The following is a 21,903-nucleotide window of genomic DNA, read 5'->3' as shown; positions in this document are numbered from 1 at the left end:
TATATTTAACCAAATTATTAAAATAAAAAAAATAAAAAAGTCAATCCATAAATTATTCAATCTAATTCAGCATTCATTTATCATATAAAATAGTAAGATGAAAATCTACCGGCAAGGCTCAAAATAGTAGACCATGCCTTTGATTGAGATACACAGAGTGTGCTTGAAAAAGTCTAGCCTACCACCTACCAAATTCTCACTACATTGGAAATTATCGTCTAAATTTATTGTACTGAGACACTCGTGGTGCATTGGATGGAGCAAGACACACTTGGGGTTTGAACTTTATATCCTTTGAGCTGTGTCATGTAACATAAATGGGTCATGACCGGTCGAGACGACGAAAAGCCTCTAGCCCCATCAAAAATATTGTAGCATCGATTAGTTAATATGAAAATTATTATCCTCTTCCACAATATTCTAAGTATGCATTAAGGGGGTTCCTACCAAACGACTACTTCCCACGAAGATGGTATCTAGTTTGCTTTTCAATTTTTGTAAAGAACTACTAACTATTATTGAGGAATTTTGTGTCTGTGCCTGTGTATACATATACATATATATAGATGACAAAGGTTTTGGGTGACCGGATCGTCAACTGACAAGATTGTCACTAGTTTTTTTATGCTCAATTGATCAATGTTCTTGACTATCAATGGAGGCCAGCATTCAAAGGAGTCTTTAGGTAAATCTGGACTTTCTTTTCTTTTCATGGGTATGTGCTGAATTTCAATTCCCAAAATTTAAGGGAGCAAGTTCGCACCAATTGGCTTTAGCCCACTTGAACATTAATAGAATCAAAGCTGACATGAGGTATCCTTGAGGCGGGGTATGAATTAAGAATTTCTACTTGGCTTTGCTAGAAAAGACTAAGCTGAGGTCAACACCTTGAACTAGAGCTATCCTCACCAAAGCCTCACTAATTTTTCCCCCATCTCGACCAAATATCAATATCTTCCATCCTCCTCCACCAAGGTTAGGTTTGCTTAGGCTACCGGTGGATGCACCAAAATAATGTGGGAAGGGTTGTTCAAGATTAATCCATGAGGTACCACAAGTGGAAGGGTAGTATTATATGGTAACGTCATCTCAGCCATATTAGTAAAACGGGACAAATATGCTCTTTGACATCCCAAGAAAACCATTTATTTTTATTCTTTTACCCTCGTTTTGGTATGTTGAGAAATGAGGACTTTAAGAATCAAGTGATTGCTACTCAGGTGTTGGGCTCTCACACTATCTTATACCCAGACATTGCTGAGCACAAATTTATCACCATGTACCCAAAATTCGAAACTTGTACGGTTTTAGTATTATCAAGTTCTAGTCTCTGTATTAATATAAAGAAAGGAAAATGAGTTTGCAATAAGGAAGAATGTTAATATTTATTTCGTATAGTCACCCTCATAAGGAGGTACACAATTAGCTCAGTTGCCTTACATATAGATGTTAGTAGACTAATGAGGAGAGACTTCCAAACTATCATTAATGTGGATTTGCAGGATCTAGACAAATTTATTGGTTTCCTTCAACATCAAGCACCCTCACTTCACCTCACCCTGCAAGCATAACGAAAGCCAAATTATTAGCCATAAAAGAATAGTTAGGCCATCATCAAATTCTCTTGGCTAAGAGTTTGAGATCACTTATAGGAGAAAAAAAGGATTTGAAAATTCATAGGGTTTTCTAGATGAAGAAAATATACTTGGAGCAGTCAATGGAAGGGCTGATCTTGTAGGGAAGGTGGATGCCACATTTTCCAGGAAGCACAGCCGCATAGGCTATGTTGATGCCTGGATTGGTTCTGTAGGCGTTCTTGAGACAGCGACAAGCTGTTTGACGATCAAGAGTGGTTCTAGCAGCGGAGTTGAGTGCCTTTATAGAGTCGCAACATACCCAAGACACCTTGCCTCCTTTGAGTAGGTAGGTGACGCAAGAAACTAGTCGCGATACAACTTGGCCGCATGTAAGCGCATCTGCCGCACGTGGTGCTGCCAAAACCATGCAGGCTAGAACAAAGCACACAACCTTCATGACACCAGAATTTGCCATAGCTGCCCACACTTGCAAGCTCTTTGACGCTCAATCACTCTCTTTCTTTCCTATTAGGGTTTCGCTTGATCAATGAACTGACATACTCTTCTCTGTGTGCACATTTATAGAACTAATTTGGTTGGTGTGGGTCTCCTTTTCTTGCTAGGAAGACGGAAGGCTGTTTGAGGTTGAATGCTCTTTGATGTGTCTGTTGTTTTTCTTACTTGGAGTATCTCTAAAATTGGAAGCTTAAATGTTCTCCCAAATTAATTCTTTTTGGTTGATTTGCAGTTATAATTAACGAAATTGCAAGCCCAATGAACTATTTTGGGAAGATTAGCTCATGTACATGGCGTACAAACCTACAATGAAAAGAATGTGAAGATCCATGGGAACAAATAATCTGATTCCTAAGTAAATTGTTTCATGCATTAAGTTCAATCGGAACCCTTATTTCTTATAATGCAAATTGACTCATTTTCCTACACTAACTCCCCCCCCCCCCCCCCTGAACCCTTAGAGAAAAGAGGGGATAGATTTTGATGGTGTAAGTTTGGTTTTGTTTTAGTTTTCAAGCTATGTCTACATATCTGTAAATTTTTCAGTCATCCAGGTTAATGATGATTAGTCTTAAGATTCTTGTCCTAGAATAAATGGGGCATATATAAATGTGTGAAGGGACCATTAAACCCCCAAAACTCCAAGTGGATTCGAAAATGCTAGAAAACCAAATTTCTCCACTGCAGTCACGTTTGAGTCCGGATCAGCTCCCCGACGGGTTCCCGACCACACAAAATAGTGGGGCCCACGGTGAAAAACACTTTTTGGAAAAACAAAAAAAAAAATTTAATTTCATCCGTGAGCCCCACTGTTTTGTGTGGTCGGGAATCCGTCGGGGAACACTCTGTGCTACCCCGACGAGGTGGGGATATGGATTCGTCATGTTTATCTCCATGTTGGAGCAAGCGCCACACAATCTGCTGGCATTGTTTTGACCTTTCTACTTTACTATAGGTCATATATTCTTTAGGCAGTCAGTGAAGTGTGATCAAAATTAATATAGAAAGTTTTGGTGTACACACATGGACATACACATCGCATGTATGGGATTAGCTGCCATATAAATTTGATATAAAATTCGACAGGTGACGAATCTAGGCCATATTTATCTCCACCAAGCAATTAAAAGGAATATATCATTCATTTCCCCTTTCTATTCATTCCCATTCACTCTGAATATCCATCTCAAATTAGCCTTTGAAAATCCTAAAAACCAATGAATGGGGCATCAAAACGAGATTTTATTTTAAGTTTTATTTCGAGTCTACTACTGCCTTAAAAATACACCCTTCTTTTTTCTTTCTTTTTCTTCGTTTCTCCTTATAAATTGTTTCCGTCTCTATCCTATCACAATTTTAGACTTTCACCTGAAAGGGATACATCTCCCTCGTTAGTTTTTTTATTTAGAGAGAGGTATTTGGAACATGTTGAGAGTAAGAGCTAAACACCATGGGGATAAAAGAATATTAGGTAGTCTTCCTGGCGCGGTTTTACGATCATCCTTAAGACATGTGTAACTTTTCATACGGGAAGAGTAACGAGACCCACAACCTATCAAAATTACCGGCTTTTCAAGCACTATAGTGTTCCGACCCAGGTTTGCTAGGTTGGTGCCCGTTTGACTGCCGAATTCCATTTTTAATGGGATTTCGAGGAACTTTCAATTTCCTAGTTAGATTTGGATGCCTAATTTGCATCATTTCGTTTTTCCCAAATATTTTGAGGTTTTTTTTTCAACTATAAATAGGCATCATTGTTATCCGTTGAGGCACATTGCACTTTTGAATTATAGTTTTTAGTTTATAATAGTTTCTAGACTTCTTTGTTCTATGCTATTGTTTCATCACTTGCTATGCCGTTATTCACTTTCGATTGTTTCCATTTCAATTCTCTTGTGTCATCTACACCATAATGGTGAACCCTCCGTAGTCTTGTGCACACTTCAAGTCTTTTTTCTATATGCCAAGTGTAGTACATTTCACATTGTTATGAAAAGGCTAATTTAATCATGTGTTATTTATCAAAATCAGTAGAAAAGAGGAGAGCTTATTTTGCCTTCCAATCTTTTTTTCTCCCAATAACTAATGAGAATGAAGTAAATGCTTCGAAAAGAAGTAATTTTTCATTTATTTTTTCTATTACGCTTTCATTGTTTGGCAGACCAAGCCTGACTCCTAATTTTTGGTGAGAAATTTTGTGATGCCATTTGTTGTCCTTTAAGTTTTTTACTTTTATTTCCGAAGAGTAAACTTCCTTTCAGTTCTTTTAGTAGAGACAATTCCTAGTAACCGCCCAAAAAGGTACAAAATATAATTTATTTATAAATAAATTATAAAAAAGAAAAAAAAAAAAAAGAATCCATAAATTACACAACCTAATTCAACATTCATTTATCGTATAAAATAGTAAAATGAAAATCAATCGGTAAGGCCCAAAATAGTAGACCATGCCTCTGATTGAGATGCACAAAGTGTGCTTGAAAAAGTCTAGCCTACCACCTACCAAAATCATACTACATTGGAAATTATTGTCTAAATGTTTTGTACTGAGACACTCAAGGTGCGTTGGATGGTGCAAGACACACTTGGGGTTTGAACTTTATATCCTGCGAGCTATGTCATGTAACATAAATGGGTCGTGGCCGGTCAAGATGACGAAAAGCCTCTAGCCCCATAGAAAATATTGTGGCATAGATTAGTTAATATCCAAATTATTATCCTCTTCCACAAAATTATAAGTATGCATTAGCGGGGTTCCTACTAAACCGCTACTTTCCACAAAGATGGTATCAAGTATAGTTTTCAAATTTTGTCAAGAACTACTAACTATTGTTGAGGAATTTTGTGTCTATGCCTATGTATACATATACATATATATAGATGAAAAAGGTTTTGGGTGATCGGATTGTCAACTGACAAGATTGTCACTAGCTTCCTTATGCTCAATTGATCAATGTTCTCAACTATTAGTGGAGGCCAGCATTCATAAGGAGTCTTTAGGTAAATCTAGACTTTCTTTTCTTTTTGAGTCTATGTGCTGATTTGAATTCTCAAAATTTAAGGAAGCAAGTTTGCTCCAATTGGCTTTAGCACACTTGAACATTAATAGAATCAAAGCTGACATGAGGTATCCTTGAGGTGGGGTATGAATTAAGATTTTCACCCCATGGCTTTGCTAGAAAAGACTAAGCAGAGGTCAACACCTTGAACTAGATCTATATACTTGGAGCACTCAAAGGAAGAAAATAGGATGAAGAAAATATACTTGGAGCAGTCAATGCCTTCATAGGGTTATCTAGATGAAGAAAATATACTTGGAGCAATCAATGGAAGGGCTGATCTTGTAGGGAAGGTGGACGCCATATTTTCTAGGAAGCGCAGCAGCATAGGCTGTGTTGATGCCTTGATTGGCTATGTAGGTGCTCTTGAGACAGCGACAAGCTGTTTGACAGTCAGGAGTGGTTCTAGCGGTGGATTTGAGTGCCTTTATAGAGTCGCAACAAGCCCAAGACACCTTGCCTCCTTTGAGTAGGTAGGTGACGCAAGAAGCAGTCGCGATACAACTTGGCTGCACGTAAATGCATCTGCCACATGTGGTGCTGCTAAAACCATGCAAGCCAGAACAAAGCACACAACCTTCATGACACCGGAATTTGCCATAGCTGCCCACACTTGCAAGCTCTTTGACACTCAATCACACTCTTTCTTTCCTATTAGTGTTTTGCTTGATCAATGAAATAACATACTCTTCTCTGTGCACCCATTTATAGAACTAATTTGGTTGGTGTGATTCTCCTTTTCTTGCTAGGAAGATGGAAGGCTGTTTGAAGTTGAATGCTTTTTGATGTGTCATGTGTCTATTGTTTTTCTTACTTGGAGTATCTCTAAATTTGGAAGCTTAAATGTTCTCCCTAATTAATTCTTTTTTTTTTTTATTTTTTTTTATTTGCAGTTATAATTAACAAAATTGCAAGCCTAATGAACTATTTTGGGAAGATTAGCTCACGTACATGGCGTACAAACCTACAATAAAAAGAATATGAAGATCAATGGGAACAAATAATCCGAATCCTAAATAAATTGTTTCATGCATTGGTTCTATTAAGTTTCAAAGTTCAATTAGAACCCTTATTTCTTATAATGCAAATTGACTCATTTCCTACACTAACCCCCCCCCCTCTCAACCCTTAGAGAAAAGAGGGGATAGATTTTGATGGTGTAAGTTTGGTTTTGTTTTAGCTTTTAAGCTGTGTATACATATCTGTAAGTTTTTCAGTCATCCAGGTTAATGATGATTAGTCTTTATGATTCTTGTCCCAAAATAGATGAGGCAAATATGTAAGTGTGCGAAGGGATCATTAAACCCCATACCTCCCAGTGGAATCGAAAACACCGTAAAACCAAATTTCTCCATTGCAGTCTCGTTGATCTCCATGTTGGAGTAAGAGCCACACAATCTACTGGCATTGTTTTGACCTTTCTACTTTAATATAGGTCTTCTATTCTTTAGGCAGTCGGTGAAGTGTGTTCAAAAGTAATATAGAAAGTTGTGGTCTACACACATGGACATACACATCGCACGTACGGGATTAGCTGCATTTTTTTTTTTTTGATATAAAATTCAACAAGTGGTGAATCTAGGCCATATTTATCTCTACCAAGCAATTAAAAGGGATATATCATTCATTTCCCCTTTATAGTCATACCCATTCGCTTTGAATATCCATCTCAAATTAGCCTTTGAAAATCCTAAAAACCAATGAATGGGGCCATCAAAACGAGATTTTATTTTTATTTTTGTTTTTATTTTTATTTTGAGTCTACTTCTGCTTTAAAAATACACCCTTCTTTTTTCTTTCTTTTTCTTCGTTTCTCCTTATAAATGGTTTCCGTCTCTACCCTATCATAGTTTTAGACTTTCACCTGAAAGGGATATATTTCCATTGTTAGTTTTTTATTTAGAGAGAGAAGTATTTGGAACATGTAGAGAGTAATAGCCAAACACCATGGGGATAAAAGAATTTTAGGTAGTCTTGTTGATGTGGTTTTACGGTAATCCTTAAAACATGCATAGCTTTTCATCCGGGAAGAGTTACGAGACCTACAACCTATCAAAATTACCGGCTTTTCAAGAACTATAGCATGTCAGATTAGGTTTGCCGGGTTGGTGCCCGTTTGACTACCGAATTCTATTTTTAATGGGATTTCAAGGAACTTTAATTTCCTAGTTAGATTTGGATGCCTAATTTGCATCATTTTGTTTTTCCCAAATATTTTTAGGCTCTTTTTTATTTTATTTTATTTTTTGAACTATAAATAGGCATCATTGTTATCTATTGAGGCACATTGCACTTTTGAATAATAGTTTTTAGTTTATAATAGTTTCTAGACTTCTTTGTTCTATGTTATATGTTGCATCACTTGCTATGCCGTTATTCACTTTCGATTGTTTTCATTTCAATTCTCTCGAGTCATCTGCACCATTTGGTGAACCCTCCATAGTTTGTGCACACTTCGAAGTCTTTTTTTTATACGCCAAGTGTAGTACATTTCACACTGTTATGAACAGGCTAATTTAATCGTGGGTTATTTATCAAAATCAGTAGAGAAGAGGAGAGCTTATTTTGCCTTCCAATCTTTTTCTCTTCCTACAATTGATGAGAAGGAAGTAAATGCCTCGAAAAGAAGTCATTTTTCATTTATTTTTCCATTACGGTTTCATTGTTTGGTGAGACATTTATTGATGTCATTTGTTGTCTTTTTAAGTTTTTTACTTTTATTTCCAAAGAGTAAACTTCCTTTCATTTCTTTTAGTAGAGACGATGGCTAGTAACCCCCCCCCCCCCCCCAAAAATAAAAAAAGGAACAAATTATTAAAAAAAATCCATAAATTATGCAACCTAATTCAATATTCATTTATTGTATAAATTAGTAAAACAAAAATCCATTGACATGGCTCAAAATAGTAGATCGTGCCTCTGATTGAGTTACACAGAGTGTGCTTGAAAAAGTCTAGCCTACCACCTACAAAAATCTTACTACATTGGAAATTATCGTCTAAATGTATTGTACTAAGACACTCGTGGAGTGATGGATGGTACAAGACACACTTGGGGTTTGAACTTTATATCCTTCCAGCCGTGTCATGTAACATAAATGGGTTGTGACCGATTGAGACGAGGAAATGCCTCTAGCCCCATAAAAAATAATGTAGCATCGATTAGTTAATATCCAAATTATTATCCTCTTCCACAAAATTCTATGTATGCATTAGCAGGGTTGCCAAATGACTACTTCCCACGAAGATGGTACATAGTTTGCTTTTAAATTTTTGTAAAGAACTACTAACTATTATTGAGGAATTTTGTGTCTGTGCCTGTGTATACATATACATATATATAGATGAAAAAGGTTTTGGGTGACTGGATCGTCAACCGACAAAATTGACACTAGCTTTTCTTATGCTCAATTGATCAATGTTCCCGACTATCAATGGAGGCTGCATTCATAAGGAGTCTTTAGGTAAATCTGAACTTTCTTTTTTTTTTCGTGTGTATGTGCTGAATTTGAATTCCCAAAATTTAAGGAAGCAAGTTTGCACCAATTGGCTTTAGCGCAAATGAACATTAATAGAATCAAAGCTGATATGAGGTATCCTTGAGGCGGGGTATGAATTAAGAATTTCTACCCCATGGCTTTGCTAGAAAAGGTTGAGCTGAGGTCAACGCCTTGAACTAGAGCTATCCTCACCCAAGCCTTGCTAATTTTTCTCCCATCTTGACCAAATATCAATATCTCCCATCCTCCTCTGCCAAGGTCAAGTTTGCTTAGGCTACTGGTGAATGCACCAAAATAATGGGAAGGGTAGTTCAAGATTGACCCATGAGGTACCACAAGTGGAAGGGTAGTATTATATAGCAACGTCATATTGGCCATATTACTAAAACGGGACAAATATGCTCTTTGACATCCCAAGAAAACTATTTATTTTTATCCTTTTACCCCCATTTTGGTATGTTGAGAAATGAGGACTTTAAGAATCAAGCGACAGCTACTCAGGTGTTGGGCTCTCACACTATCTTATACCAAGACATTGCTGACCACAAATTTATCACCATGTACCCAAAATTGGAAACCTATACAGTTTTAGTGTTCTCAAGTTCTAGTCTCTTAATTAATATAAAGAAAGCAAAATTTTATGAGTAGATGGAGAAATGAGTTCGCAATAAGGAGCAATGTTAATATTTATTTCATATAGTCACCCTCATAAGGAGGTACACAACTAGCTCAGTTGCCTTACATATAGATGTTAGTAGACTGAAGAGGAGAGACTTCCAAAATTCTCTATCATTAATGTGGATTTGCATGATCTAGACAAATTAATGGGAGTCAGAGAGGAGGAGGTCTGTGGTGGTGAGTGAGCTAGTTTGCAATGGTAGCTGCAAGTGGAGAGAGAGAGAGAGAGAGAGAGAGAGAGAGAAGAGAGAGATGATGGGAGGGACAGAGTACAATGAATGAGAGGAGCACAATGAATGAGAGGAGCATTATGGTCATTTACATGGATGATGGGTATTCTTGTCTATCAACATTTAAATTTTGAAAACTTACCGGTTAAAGGGTCAAATTTTATCCGAGGGTAACTTGTAATTTTTCAGAAAACCTAGTGTGGACAATCTGTAACATTTTCCACTTAAAGTAGAATTCAGGCAAAAATTCACTTTACTTGAAAAATAAAACCAAAGAGAGATTCAATAAATATAAGTTTATTAGACTTAACTCCAAAGGATGGCTTAGTTGACAAAAAAAAACAAATGCTTTTACCTAGGAGGTCACAGTTTGAATCCCCTCGAGTTAAGGGCAAAGCTCACTTATAATAATTATATAAAAGTTCCCCCTGATGATGCATTCGAGGCGCGCTAGGGCTAAATATCGGATTTTAATAAAAAATTATTAGATATGAGATACTCTTTTTTTTTTTTAATTGTTTTGTTGGAAAAGAAACTCTGTGAATATTAAACTCGAATTAATCGCAGTTTAAACGGTTAAAACGTTTTCAATAATAATAATATCTTTACAAATTAAAAAAGAAAAGAAAAAGAATTTCGAAAATAAAAGAGAAAAGAAAAAGAATTTCGAAAATAAAAAGGGAAGGGAAAAAAAACGAAAGCGAAAACCCAAAACGAAAACGAAACGCAGTAATGAAAAGGATTCCTCTTTAGTCACTGTCAAGGTGATTCCTGTTCTTCATTCTTCCCATCTCAGGTGACCCAGTCCATCTTCTCCGTTCTCCATCCTCTCCGTCACGGTGTCTCCGGTTTATGGGATTCTGAGAAGCAGAGCAGTTAATTGAAGGTCAGTTCAGATTTACTGGACTAGTTAAGGTGGGCGTTGTCGATGGCGTCATAGTGAATCAAATGTGAAATTCAAGGCTTGTAGTGTATCTAGTATGCTGTAAAGTTACTTTGTTCTTCTTTAATTTGATCCGTGAGTACAGATTCTACCAGAGTTTCTTTCGTGCTGACTGACAATTCGATTCCATTGGTTAGAAAAACCAATGATTCAGGGTAGCCGGAACATAAATAATGAGTTCTCTTTGATTTTCAACTAGAATTTCATTTCCTGTAGTACCTACTACGTGTTTCTGACATCTTCTTAGTGAATGGAGGAATGATGAGACGTTTCTTGAAAATTTCCTGTGTCAACTTTGCAGCCAACGGAAAGACTCAAGTGACCCTAATATTTGATATTAATCCTACTCAATGGAATTGTAACATGTACAACTCTTATAGTCTTGCATTTCATTCGTATAATTTTTTGGTCTTTCTGCCCTGCGCCGGGAATAATCTGTTTCTGAGCTTCAGTTTGTCTGATTGATCTTCCTCACCTGTCTCTAGCTTCTTGCTTTTCTGTTTTGCTTTGGAAGGATAGATCTATTTATTTCATTTACTATTTACTGTCTGATTCTTCTTCTTTATTTCTGTAATTTGAAATCCTTACTGTTAACTACACTTGAAAGTGGTATTGCACAGCGCTTTCTTGGTTCGGGTTGAGGTTATTCAATAAGTTCTCCTTGGGCGATTTAATAAACCTGAGAATTTCTGGGTTCTTCATGATATTTGGCAATTCCCAACCTATTCTGTAAGTGTCTAATTGTCTTCAAACTCCAAAATGAAGAATGACTTCAATTTTGGTAACCAATCAAAATATATATTAGGGGCATCAGTATTTGCTGCTATTCATAGTCCTAGTATACATCTTCTTCCAGAGTGAATATATTTCTGTCTTTTGTCTTTGGTTTTTTACAGAACAACCATGTTAACATATACTCTATCATTGCCACAAAAATTTTAGGCTTCAGAATTTGAAAAAGTATTGTTGCTTTATTATCCAAATAATTATAAATTTTCCATTACACATCCGTACATGTATTATTTCAGTCCCTTAGCTTCATAACTATGAGTTGTAGTAGGCATGTCAAGGCTGTGGAATATGATTATTTATAAGCCTTGATATCCAAACAACCCTAGCTGTTTCTGGATGTTCTTGGTCGTGTCATCCAGTTATTTATATTTAATATTGATTATTTTTTGTGTGTAAAAGTTGAATTATTTTGATAATTGATTTCTCGGTTTTGTTGTGTTCATGTGTTTAGGTCAGTTTGAAGCTTCCTGTAAAATCATTGTCTGTGTCCTATTGTTTTCATTAGGTGGTGCACATGTTGGTCATATATGCCTATAGTTTTGCTCATAGGTCAGCTGTATTAAACACAGGGTATACTGTTGCTCTATGTGTTTTATTGCTGTGGATTTTTGAAAAGTATCATTACCGTCAAGCCTGTTTAATACCTACTGTATTATCGGCATACCCTAAATAACTAATATGATCTGGATTGATGTCAAACTCTAAAACCATGGGATGGAGGGGTAGAAAAATGTATACTCCCTCTCTTGCTGGGCTGCAACTTTTGTGGTTTGTTATGAACACATGATGCCTGATTTTGTGGGTGGCAAGGGGATTCAGTATGTTCATTGTCTCACAGATGCTTATATGCTTTCATTTTAATTGCATCTTCTGTGTCTCCATTAAGCTCTAATTTCATTATCACACTTCTGCTATTTAATTTCCTGACATTATCTACTGCTGATTAAAGTTCATTTCAGTTCCGTTGAGATTTGGATCACTTAGGAGTAACCCTTACTGGTTTTAAATAAGAAACAGAAGAGAGAAGAGAAGAAACAGAGAAAACTGATGGGTCCTCGACAGTGTGGAGTGTGCAAAGATGCACAATCCAAGTACAAGTGCCCCTCATGCCTTATTCCTTAGTAAGGAAGCTCTATCTGACTTTGCATCTCTTTCATCTCTTTGATTAAGTGATGCAATTTGTTTCTGTAACTCTTTGGAGTTTTTTGTTTGTCTTTCTCTTGGTGAGCAATGGTGCCTTGGTTTTTGATTACTTTCATTGTCAATGTGTTGGTTTGTGCAGTTGTTCTCTGGGTTGTTTCAAGAAGCACAAAGGTATATCCCCTTTATATCTCTTTGTTACATAAATATTTAGGTTTACAGCAAGAGAAAGTAAATTGCCATGTATTGTTTCATATGTTTCCAATCTTTGTGATTTTCTTTTGTGAGGTTTTTCTCTAAGAACATCAACATATGTAGCTACCAACTACCACACCTTTCTTTTCAAAATTTTAGCCTTATATCATATCATCCAGACTTCCATAAGGGAAAATCCAGTGACAAAGAGTTCTGCACAAGCAGAACCCTTTCTTCTTTTTTTTTTTTTTTTTTTTTTTTTTTTTTTTTTTGGGGGGGGGGGCAATTTTCTTGTACAGCTTTAACCCCTTAGTTTTTAGCTTAGAGGGACCTCAGGCTACAACTATGGACCGGTCACCGACCATTGCGCCAAAGCCCATCCTTATCATCCAAACTTCCATAGCCCTACAGTATTTGTCATGTTCAACTTTATCCCACTAAATTTGACACGATATCGTTGGAGTTATTACATGAAATCCCATGTTAGAGACATTGATCTAACTTGGATTTATGAAGAGCAGCAATCTAAGTGGAGAGCTTGGTGCCAAGCTTTTGTAGTTTCCACCTTGTAAAAGGGTAGGAAGACATCCATGGCTAATCTTGGATATCACAGTAACCTGTGCCATCAGCCATTACATTATTGTATGAGAAAGATATTCATGCTTAGAGCTAATGGCCAATTTATATGAAGGAATTAATCCTTTTTGGAGTGAGAAAACATAATGAAATCATTCTCACTAAGTTGAAAAGGGCACCAGAAAGAAAGATTTGAGTTATTCAAGTTGTTTAGATTTATGATAGACTTATTACCATCTTGTCTCACTTCCTTTCATAGTAGTGCTTGCCTTCTGAAGTTTGGTTATATCCCTTAGACCCTAGCGCAATGGATATTACGCTCCCATTGAACAATAGAAAGGGATGGAAGGAGGGGTGAGGTGGATAGGGTAGATTCTCGGGGAAGTTCATAAGCTCAACTACCAAAAAAAGGCTCAGGAAAAAAAATGCCTATTCTTTTCTTTCCTGGCATGATCTTTTCCAGCCAATTTGCTCACAGGAATCTGTCTTTGAGCAGTGAGCTTCCACCCCTATAATAAGATTAAAAAGGGGGGGGGTCAAAGGAAGGGATTCGGCAAGGACCAAGTGTCAAAGCAGAGCCTCCATACGTGTGGTGGTTCGTGATTTGCCGTCATTTTGGATTCCAACTTTGCATGCACCGACACACTTAGGGAGTTAAAATTTTTGAGTTATTTATGTTGGAGTTAAAGACCGTTTATAGAATTCAAATTTTGAATTTAATAGGACGAAATTGCCCATTGAACCATGTAATGACCAAAATAACGCCCAAGACCAAAATACCTACAAACTGATTAATAAATTCAATTTGACTAAAATACCCTTACCTATCTCAACCCTTCTTGTAGGTGGGTTATGGGATTCCCCCTTCACCCATCTTCTTCCTTCACCTTGCTAGAAATCACCCAAACCACCACCCCCCCCCCCCCAAAAAAAAAAAAAAAAAAAAAGAAGAGGAAAACCCACCATAAAACCACCTTCTTATTTTTTCTGATTTACAAGGAAACTTTTCTAAACCACCGCAACTAATCAACAAAAATCCCAAGCAGGCAAAGGGAAACTTTTCGGAACAGATTTTTTTTCTTTTTCTTTTTCTTTTTGGGTTGAGAAACTTTGTGATTTAGGTAATGTCACAAGAATTTGTTAAAATTAAGCACAGAGTATGACGTTGTCTGTAATGAATTTAATGTTGCCAAACATGTTGTAGCCTTATAGGCTTTCTAGGCTGAGTGCTCTCTTTTTCTTATTTCTGGGTTTTCCAATAAAGAAAGACGGTTTCTGTTCTCAGCAGTAGGAACAAAAGTGTCTATTCACTTCAGGCAAGTACCGGCTCGCCCTCATCTTCCAAGCTCAAAGAAAACTGGAGCTTAATCCTTTTGTTCGGAAGTTGATTCATCTTTGACCCTTCCCTTAGTCTCATTAAACCCTTGGATCGAATGCAAAAGCCAACACATACAAAGAGAGAGAGAGATCAGTGGTGTTTTCTTCTATTCCTTTATTTTGGTGGATGAAAAACCTAATCTGTGATGAAAAACCCTAACATGGAGAATCAATTCATGCCCGAATCCTCGAACAAGAACCCTACATCAGTCTGCAATAGACATGTGGTTTCTTTTGGCTCCCTTACGTATTCAAATGTTGGTGTGTTTTTCTTTTCTTTCTTTTTTTTTCGGCGGGGGGTGGTGGTAATTAATTAGTTTTGGCAAGTTGTAGGAATCCCTTCACCCACCTAAGGGTTGGGTATGGTATGAGAAAACAACGTTACTTTAGTACATTTGTCTCTTTTAGTTTCATAGGAGGGTATATTGGTCATTTAACAATGAAAGTTGATTGCGCTTAACAGTTTTAGTTTCACTTGTGACTTGAACATAATTTTGGGCACATTAGTGATGTAACATGAGTTTCAGTCCAGAATGAGTGACTCAAACATAAATAACTCGAATTTTTTTTCTACTGTCTCAACTTGGTGAGTGATCAGCCCATCTAGAAGTCCTATGACGTTTGGGCTTTAGTACCATCCTCTACCACAGAACCTAGAGCTATAAACGGATTCGATTCAGCTCAGATACATCACTCTCCATATCCAAACCCGATAAGCAAAGCCTTATCTGAATCTGATCCGATATCTGGCAGAAATTTACAGAAGATATCGGAATTTGAGGCCGGAACTTTATCAGACATTCGATAATTATCCGATTTGGTAAACTATCCGATTGCTGATTGTCATTGTCAATTTATGACTTCCAATTATCGGTTTCCGGATCCGATTATCAACCCTTCTTAGAGAAAAAAAGTGTTTAATCTAATAGTTTTTCTATAGTTTGGCCATTTGGCTATGGTTAATTGATGGGGTTTAGGGTGAGTTAACCTACTAAGTAGGGATAACCAGTTCAACTTTAGTGAGGGTCAAAATGTCACTTTGTGAGATACCATTTAAACTTTAAACATACTATATTCCTTTTAACAAAAAATATTTACTGTAACCAGAAAATATTTAACCAGATGTTATCCGATTTGATATCGGAATCCGAATTTGGTTGCTTATCGGATGGATATGGATATTTTCCGGTAAGAAAAATTCCGGATCTAGACACCCTTAAACAAATAGAAATGCAAATTTGGAGGCAGATTTCAACTATCCATTTACAGGTCTACTAGAACCTGCAGCCTTGATGCCAGGCATGACCACCCTTTATTTTCTTTCTTCATTCAGCCTCCTCCTTTGCTTTGTTCTAACAGAGTCTAAGGCAAAACCAAAGCTGTATGAATGTTAACCAACTAAGCTTTCTTTGTTTAGCCTTTCAGATGCCGACTAGCATGGTTACATGATACCAAAAGATTAATTATTTTCATATACCTTAATGTAGCATAGTCTTAGAAAGCATGTTTTAGTTAGGTTGACAACCTAAATTAATTTAGCTGGATATTTATACGTCAAAAAATACATTTATTACCTTCAAGGTTATCAAGCCCGGGGGGGGGGGGAAGGAGTTTAAGGCACATGGAAGCGTTATATTTGACCCCTAATATGTTCCATCATTTAATAAATAAACAACCAGGCACTAGAAAAACAGCTTTGTAATGTCATCAATGGAACTATTTACGAAGTGCAAATTTTTTCATAAGTATTTGGTTTACTTCAACAATTTGAATACTCTTGTATTTATAGCTTTGTGAATACTGTCCTTTTTGTTACCTATGAATTAAACTTGCTTTTTATTTGATGGTGCAGAAATTCCATGTGTGAAGCCGGTAACTCCTGTGCCAGAACCATGTAAGAATTCTATTAATTTATCTCTAATTGTAATCTTAAATATTATCCATGTCAATTTCTAGATTATACATATATTCTTTCTTATCCAGATGTAAGTAATTAATATGGGAAAAAGTGCTGCTTGCACAAATGCAGATTATTTTTAATGCTATGATATCTACGTGATCATAGGTTGTGGTGCAATGAACAGAAATGATAGTTAAGTATGTTATTATCTAAATGTAAATGTATATATAGTTAGTCAATTAGTCGTGTTTTCCTCTATATATTAATCTTTTAACCCTGTAGAGTCTTTTTCCAAGAGTTACTTCCTTTCCACTCAGTCTGATTGCTGTTTCCCATTTGTCTAACACAGGTTCAAAAGGGCTTCCAGAAAAGTCATCTGATATTGGTTCAATAAGGCTTCCAGAAAAGTCATTCCAAGTAGATGAGCCAAGTCTTGTGCTTCAGAAGGAACGACTAGAGTCTTTAGGTGCAGCTTCCTAACTTGAATATGGTTCCATTTTTGGTTGTGCCCTTATTGGTATCAGCATCATCTTGATCTTATCTGTCACCTCCATTTATCGAAAAAGGATGAACCTTGCAAAATCATTTTTCCGTTAGCTATCCTACTGCAACTCTGTATTGTTATCGTGGTGTTTTTTTAAGGTGACCAAAAGCATTGGAAGGTGCTGGGATGCAAGGGTGACTCCAACGGAGAGATCACAGTTTTCAAGGTGTCAAGACACCAAGGCAGTTGCCTAGACAAGGCCTTTAGTGGTGCTTTAAAATGATACTTTGACAACTGCAATTCATGTTTTAGTTGAGTCATGGATTATTTCCTTATAATTTTTAGTTGGTGCATAGATATGCCTATGTTGGTGTATTGCAGGAGTTCTATTTGTTCCTGTGGAGCCTCGACTCCAACAAGGACCCCCGCATCTTTGTTCGCAGTTTCAACGTTTCCAAAATTCCCAAGCAAACCTAGTTACTCTATTGCACCATATGCAACCAACCTCACTTCATTTTAACTGATATGACAAACTTTTCTTTGACCAGTTGATACTTAATGTTACTTAAGATACTTGTTTGATATTTTGGTGGATTTGAAACTCATTTCCACGGTCCATACATTAGGGGATATTCTATGTTGACCTTCAAGTTGGAACTGTACCTATGTCTGGCACTTCATATTATAGTTTAGGCGTCTGGTTGCAGGCTTTTTCATCCATTCCATAATATTCGAGAAAATTTTCTCTTAAGGGCTGCAAGAAAACAAACGCTTAATTTACATCTCTTTTTGAGGTGGGATTTCTTTTTCTCTTTTATTTTATTTATTTATATTTATTTTGTTTTTGGGGGGGGGTGGGGGGTGGAAGGGGTTTGCCCTTTTGAAGTTTTAATGGAAGAAATAGTTGTGCTGCATTGCATTTACTGAGGTTTTCTACACCCTTCCGGGTCTTAGGGTGACAATAGAGCTGTCTTGTTGTGTTCTTTTTTCCCACCTTTTGAGAGAAATTCCATCATGGATGATATCTGTGGAAGATACACAAACTTGGCTTCAGATAACGAGCATCATTCTCAATACTTCTTTCCCTATTAAGGCATTATTTTTTTATTATCTGATTTATTAAAATAACTAAAAACCATAACCCTTGCATTTACAACTAAATCCCCCCCCCCCCCAAAGTTGTGGTCCTACTTCTCAGATAATGGACCAAAATGTCAACAATCTGTATTTATAAAGTAAAAATAATTGGTTGTCTATGTCATGTTTAAGTGGGCATTATCTATGTTCTTGGATTGTATCTGATGTATCCTTCTCTGGCTCCACCTATAACCAACTCTATGTTTTCCTCATGCAGCATTTTCAACTGAAGTTCGTGAAGCTCTGAAGGATGTAGAACTTCAAAAAGCCATTTGGAAGATTGATTCATCCATAGGTGCAGAAAATGTAAGTACTGCAACAAATCATATAACTCGTGCACACTGTTTGTCTGAAATGATTCTGTTTCTAGAATAACCTGCATTTGGCTTCCACTAAGCAATAAGACAATTCTCTGTTCTGAAGAAAAATTTATCTGATAGCAGGAACTTGATAAAGCCATGGAAAATGAGCTCTTCTACAATTTCACCGAAAAGGTACAAGCTACTATTGGTTACATCGTGTACGTCTGTTGTGATCGAGCTGATGGAGTTTTTGTTCCCATTTCGTTACAAAACTAATGGGAAACTTTCTCTTATTCCCCTGTTCAAACTTTCACATCTTCCTCTCCGACACAACACCCTTTCCCCCCCCCCCCCCCCAAAAAAAAAAAAACACACACACACACACATACAAAAATAAATAAATAAAATTGCAATTCCTTGTCCTCTGTTTTGGGGGCTTCCTCATTTTTCAAACTGGGCAAACCCACCTCCCATCTCAACCCCTTGCCGCTGCCTTGCCCCTTCTACCCCATCCTTCCTGCACTCTCAACGAGCTCTACCCACTGGCCCAACAGGTTTCCATTCAAAACAAGAACATGACAAAGCCCAAGTTGAACTGCAGTCTTCACTGGGAGGTATATGTGTTGCCAACCCACTGATTGGGAATCTCTTATGGCACTTCCATTGGCTTTCTAAGTGAAGTGTTTCATGATGAGAGGCTTGATAAGTCCAGCTCCCATGGCTGAAACCAGGATAGGGAATTTTGACTTCGCATTGGGGTTAAATGGGACTGCTAAAACATACCCTCCCAGTGACAAAACCCAAGCCACTTTTACCATTTGGAGAGGAGGGGAATTTCTTTTTGGTTTTTTATATTTTATTTTATTATTTTATTATTTTATTTTTCTTTGGGGGGGGGGGTTTGGCAGAATAAAATAAAATAAAATAAAAAGAAGAGCCCAGTAAATAACAAGGAGTTGGAGGAAGGGGTACCTCTTGTTCTTGCTTTCAAATGCTAGGTACTTCTCGTCCTTGCTTTCAATAAAGCAACTGAAGCTAAAAGCAGTGCCCTAGTTGAGGAGAACAGCAAGGTTAATATCATATTGTGGCTGTAACCCCAATTTTGTACTTCCACCTCCTCTGATTACCCAGAATGGGTCTTCAGCTATGGATGCTTCATTTTTTTCATTTAGAAGATTCTCAATGGATAGGTCCTTATTCAAGTATTTAGGCATCAACCATGTGATCCAACTGCAACATTGTACTTTCTAACCATGAGACCAAGCCCATCTCCACTGAAGTGCCATCAACATCTATGGTGGGGTAGAGTCCTATGGAGAGACCAAGATACTTATTATTTTTCTTTTTTCTGTCTGCAAGTCATAAAATTGACTTCACTAAGAATCCATGCAATGTCATCTACATTGCCAATTTGGGGGTAAATTTCTATATTGACGTTCATTTCTCTAAAATTGTCATGCTAAGAATAATGAAGGGATAATCAGCAACTTAGGAGAGGCCTTCACAATTGTGGCTATTGCTTGAGACTTTTGAGTGGTAGGCCATAACTTTTGGAACAATAAATATCTGCTTAGATGTGCAATTCATGCAACTGGTGTTATGGAGGAATAACACGGAGGTTTTATGGTAAAGACTTTATCATTGATGAATGTGAAGAATTTGTTCTGGTGAAAAGTTGGATGTAGTTGAGAATGGGAAGAAGGCTTTTGGGCAACCTCATTTTCTTTGACTGGTTTGAAGCTCAAGCTGCCCATGAAATCGAAACCATAAATGCAGAGATAATGATGAAAATAGACTAGACTGTCACCTATTCCTTGGTCCCCCTTTCTCTATTTCTGAAGAAGGGACAAAGATTTGCTTTGTTGTACTCCCTTATAAGGTAAGTAAATTTAAGATAGTTTAGTGGACTGGTAGAGATTTTTTCATAACTAAACTTATAAGCTGTTATGTTTTATTTTTGCAGGTTTTAAACATTCTTAGGCCATGACAACATTTGGTTTTGATTGAAAGATGATGATTAAGCTTGATTCGTTTTGATACATGAAGTATGTTGTATCCAAGTAGCTGCTGCTTCAACTTGAGTCAAACTTTGAATGTCTTGAAGAGTTGAAGTGTTGTAAGATGGCTGTCACGAGAAGAATGTCCTTTCATTTTCTGTCAGTCTTTACCAGTTTCCTCCATGAATATTTGCTCGGGTATCTTTATTGATCAATATGTTCAAACTGAAATCTTGAATGCATGTTGGGGGTAACGTGTGTGCAAACCCAGAGTAAACTAAGAGTACTCGTTACAAGGAAGTACGTAAAACATGAATGGTGGTCTCTTGTAATCCAGAATCTTATGATTTAGGTTTTCAATGTCTCAAATAGCTCCATTTGAGCATTTTCACTCTCCTAAAAGTTGCTTCAAAGACTACTGGCCTTTTCTTCTGAAGCTTCTTTGAATACTCTTTATGGTTGTGTACAGGAAAAATGCAGGTATGACACTTGGAACACAATTGGGTGTTATCTTTATAATGTAATATGGTTCATTAGAAGTGGCATCATATCATTGGATTTGGTGAGTGAATCTTTATTTCCATTCATTTGGAGAGTACATGCTGCTTTCTTTGACATTTCTTCACCACATAGTAACAGTGTAATGTAGGTCAGAGTATTGGTAAAATAATTCTTTAAGTGGGACTTTTAATGGGTCTTGTATAAGCTCTATAGTTATTGCGGGATGAAAATGCGTTAGATGAGTACATATTGCTCACCTAACAGGGAGGGGGACTAGTGGAGAATCGAGATTCTCTCCATCTAGCTTGCCCATTAGACCATCTTCTGATACTCAATCACACTATTCTACAAGATACAGGTTGATTCTATAAGTGTGGGTCTTCCTATTTCATGTGAATATGGAAGGATGATTTGACGAGGATCCAGACTCACGACTCTTGCTTACATGATTCATTTAGTGGAAATCTTCTCTCCCTAGCCTGACCCTCCACTCATTTACTTATACTCATATAAGTGTAGGACCCACACTATAGATCTACTGATCTCGTATAGGTAATTCAGATCTTCTTCCCATTTTTCATTCTCGCCACTCGGGTTGAATGTGAAAGGGAAAAATATAAGCATCTTGTACTTTTGTTTTCCTTTTTGGTAAAAGGTAGTTTTACTGTTTTACATGGTAAACACCCGCAATACGAGTGACGGGTTTGTTAGTCTTCTTTCTTGGATCGCGTTTGGAAGGTACATAGTCAGCAAATCCTGACACTATACCTACCGAAGTACAATGCTGTAGTCCACACATGGTAATACTAATATCACCGACTTCCCGTACAGACCTCGAATTTACTGTGATCACGACTCAGGAACTGTTTCTACTTTTCTTTGATTACTGTGGTGGTGCCCTGACGCTGCGTTTACAGTTAACGCCTTCTGTCTATTCTCATTAATGAAATTCACCAGAGGTTTTTCACTTTGTTCTCAAGGACGTAAAGATTACTGCCTC

The 21,903-nt window shown here is 37.0% G+C and overlaps 1 protein-coding gene and 1 pseudogene across 4 annotated transcripts; one reads left to right on the top strand and one right to left on the bottom strand.

Moving 5' to 3' along the window:
• Positions 1–1,554: 1,554 nt before the first annotated feature.
• On the bottom strand, positions 1,555–2,052 carry LOC149022870 (non-specific lipid-transfer protein pseudogene; annotated as a pseudogene).
• An 8,217-nt stretch (positions 2,053–10,269) lies between these two features.
• On the top strand, positions 10,270–21,242 carry LOC149022869 (HIT-type Zinc finger family protein). 4 transcript variants are annotated; one of them, XM_089150766.1, is made up of 8 exons: positions 10,270–10,445; positions 12,312–12,415; positions 12,577–12,608; positions 16,435–16,476; positions 16,832–16,948; positions 18,321–18,409; positions 18,547–18,597; positions 20,369–21,242. In XM_089150766.1, the coding sequence occupies exons 2-8, from the start codon at positions 12,342–12,344 to the stop codon at positions 20,390–20,392; spliced, it is 429 nt and encodes a 142-aa protein (XP_089006892.1). In that variant the 5' UTR covers positions 10,270–10,445; positions 12,312–12,341; the 3' UTR covers positions 20,393–21,242. The 4 variants fall into 4 exon arrangements, with proteins under 4 accessions (XP_089006892.1, XP_089006891.1, XP_089006888.1 ...); XM_089150765.1 differs by having other exon boundaries at positions 12,254–12,415; positions 20,369–21,240; XM_089150762.1 differs by having other exon boundaries at positions 12,244–12,415; positions 20,369–21,240.
• Positions 21,243–21,903: the final 661 nt, after the last annotated feature.

Source organism: Hakea prostrata, chromosome 3 (assembly GCF_041222555.1).
Source record: "Hakea prostrata isolate BN-2017 chromosome 3, UWA_Hpros_2, whole genome shotgun sequence".
Classification (NCBI taxonomy): Eukaryota; Viridiplantae; Streptophyta; class Magnoliopsida; order Proteales; family Proteaceae; genus Hakea; species Hakea prostrata.
Note: the sequence above shows the minus strand (reverse complement) of the source record. Positions and strands in the feature narration are given on the sequence as shown.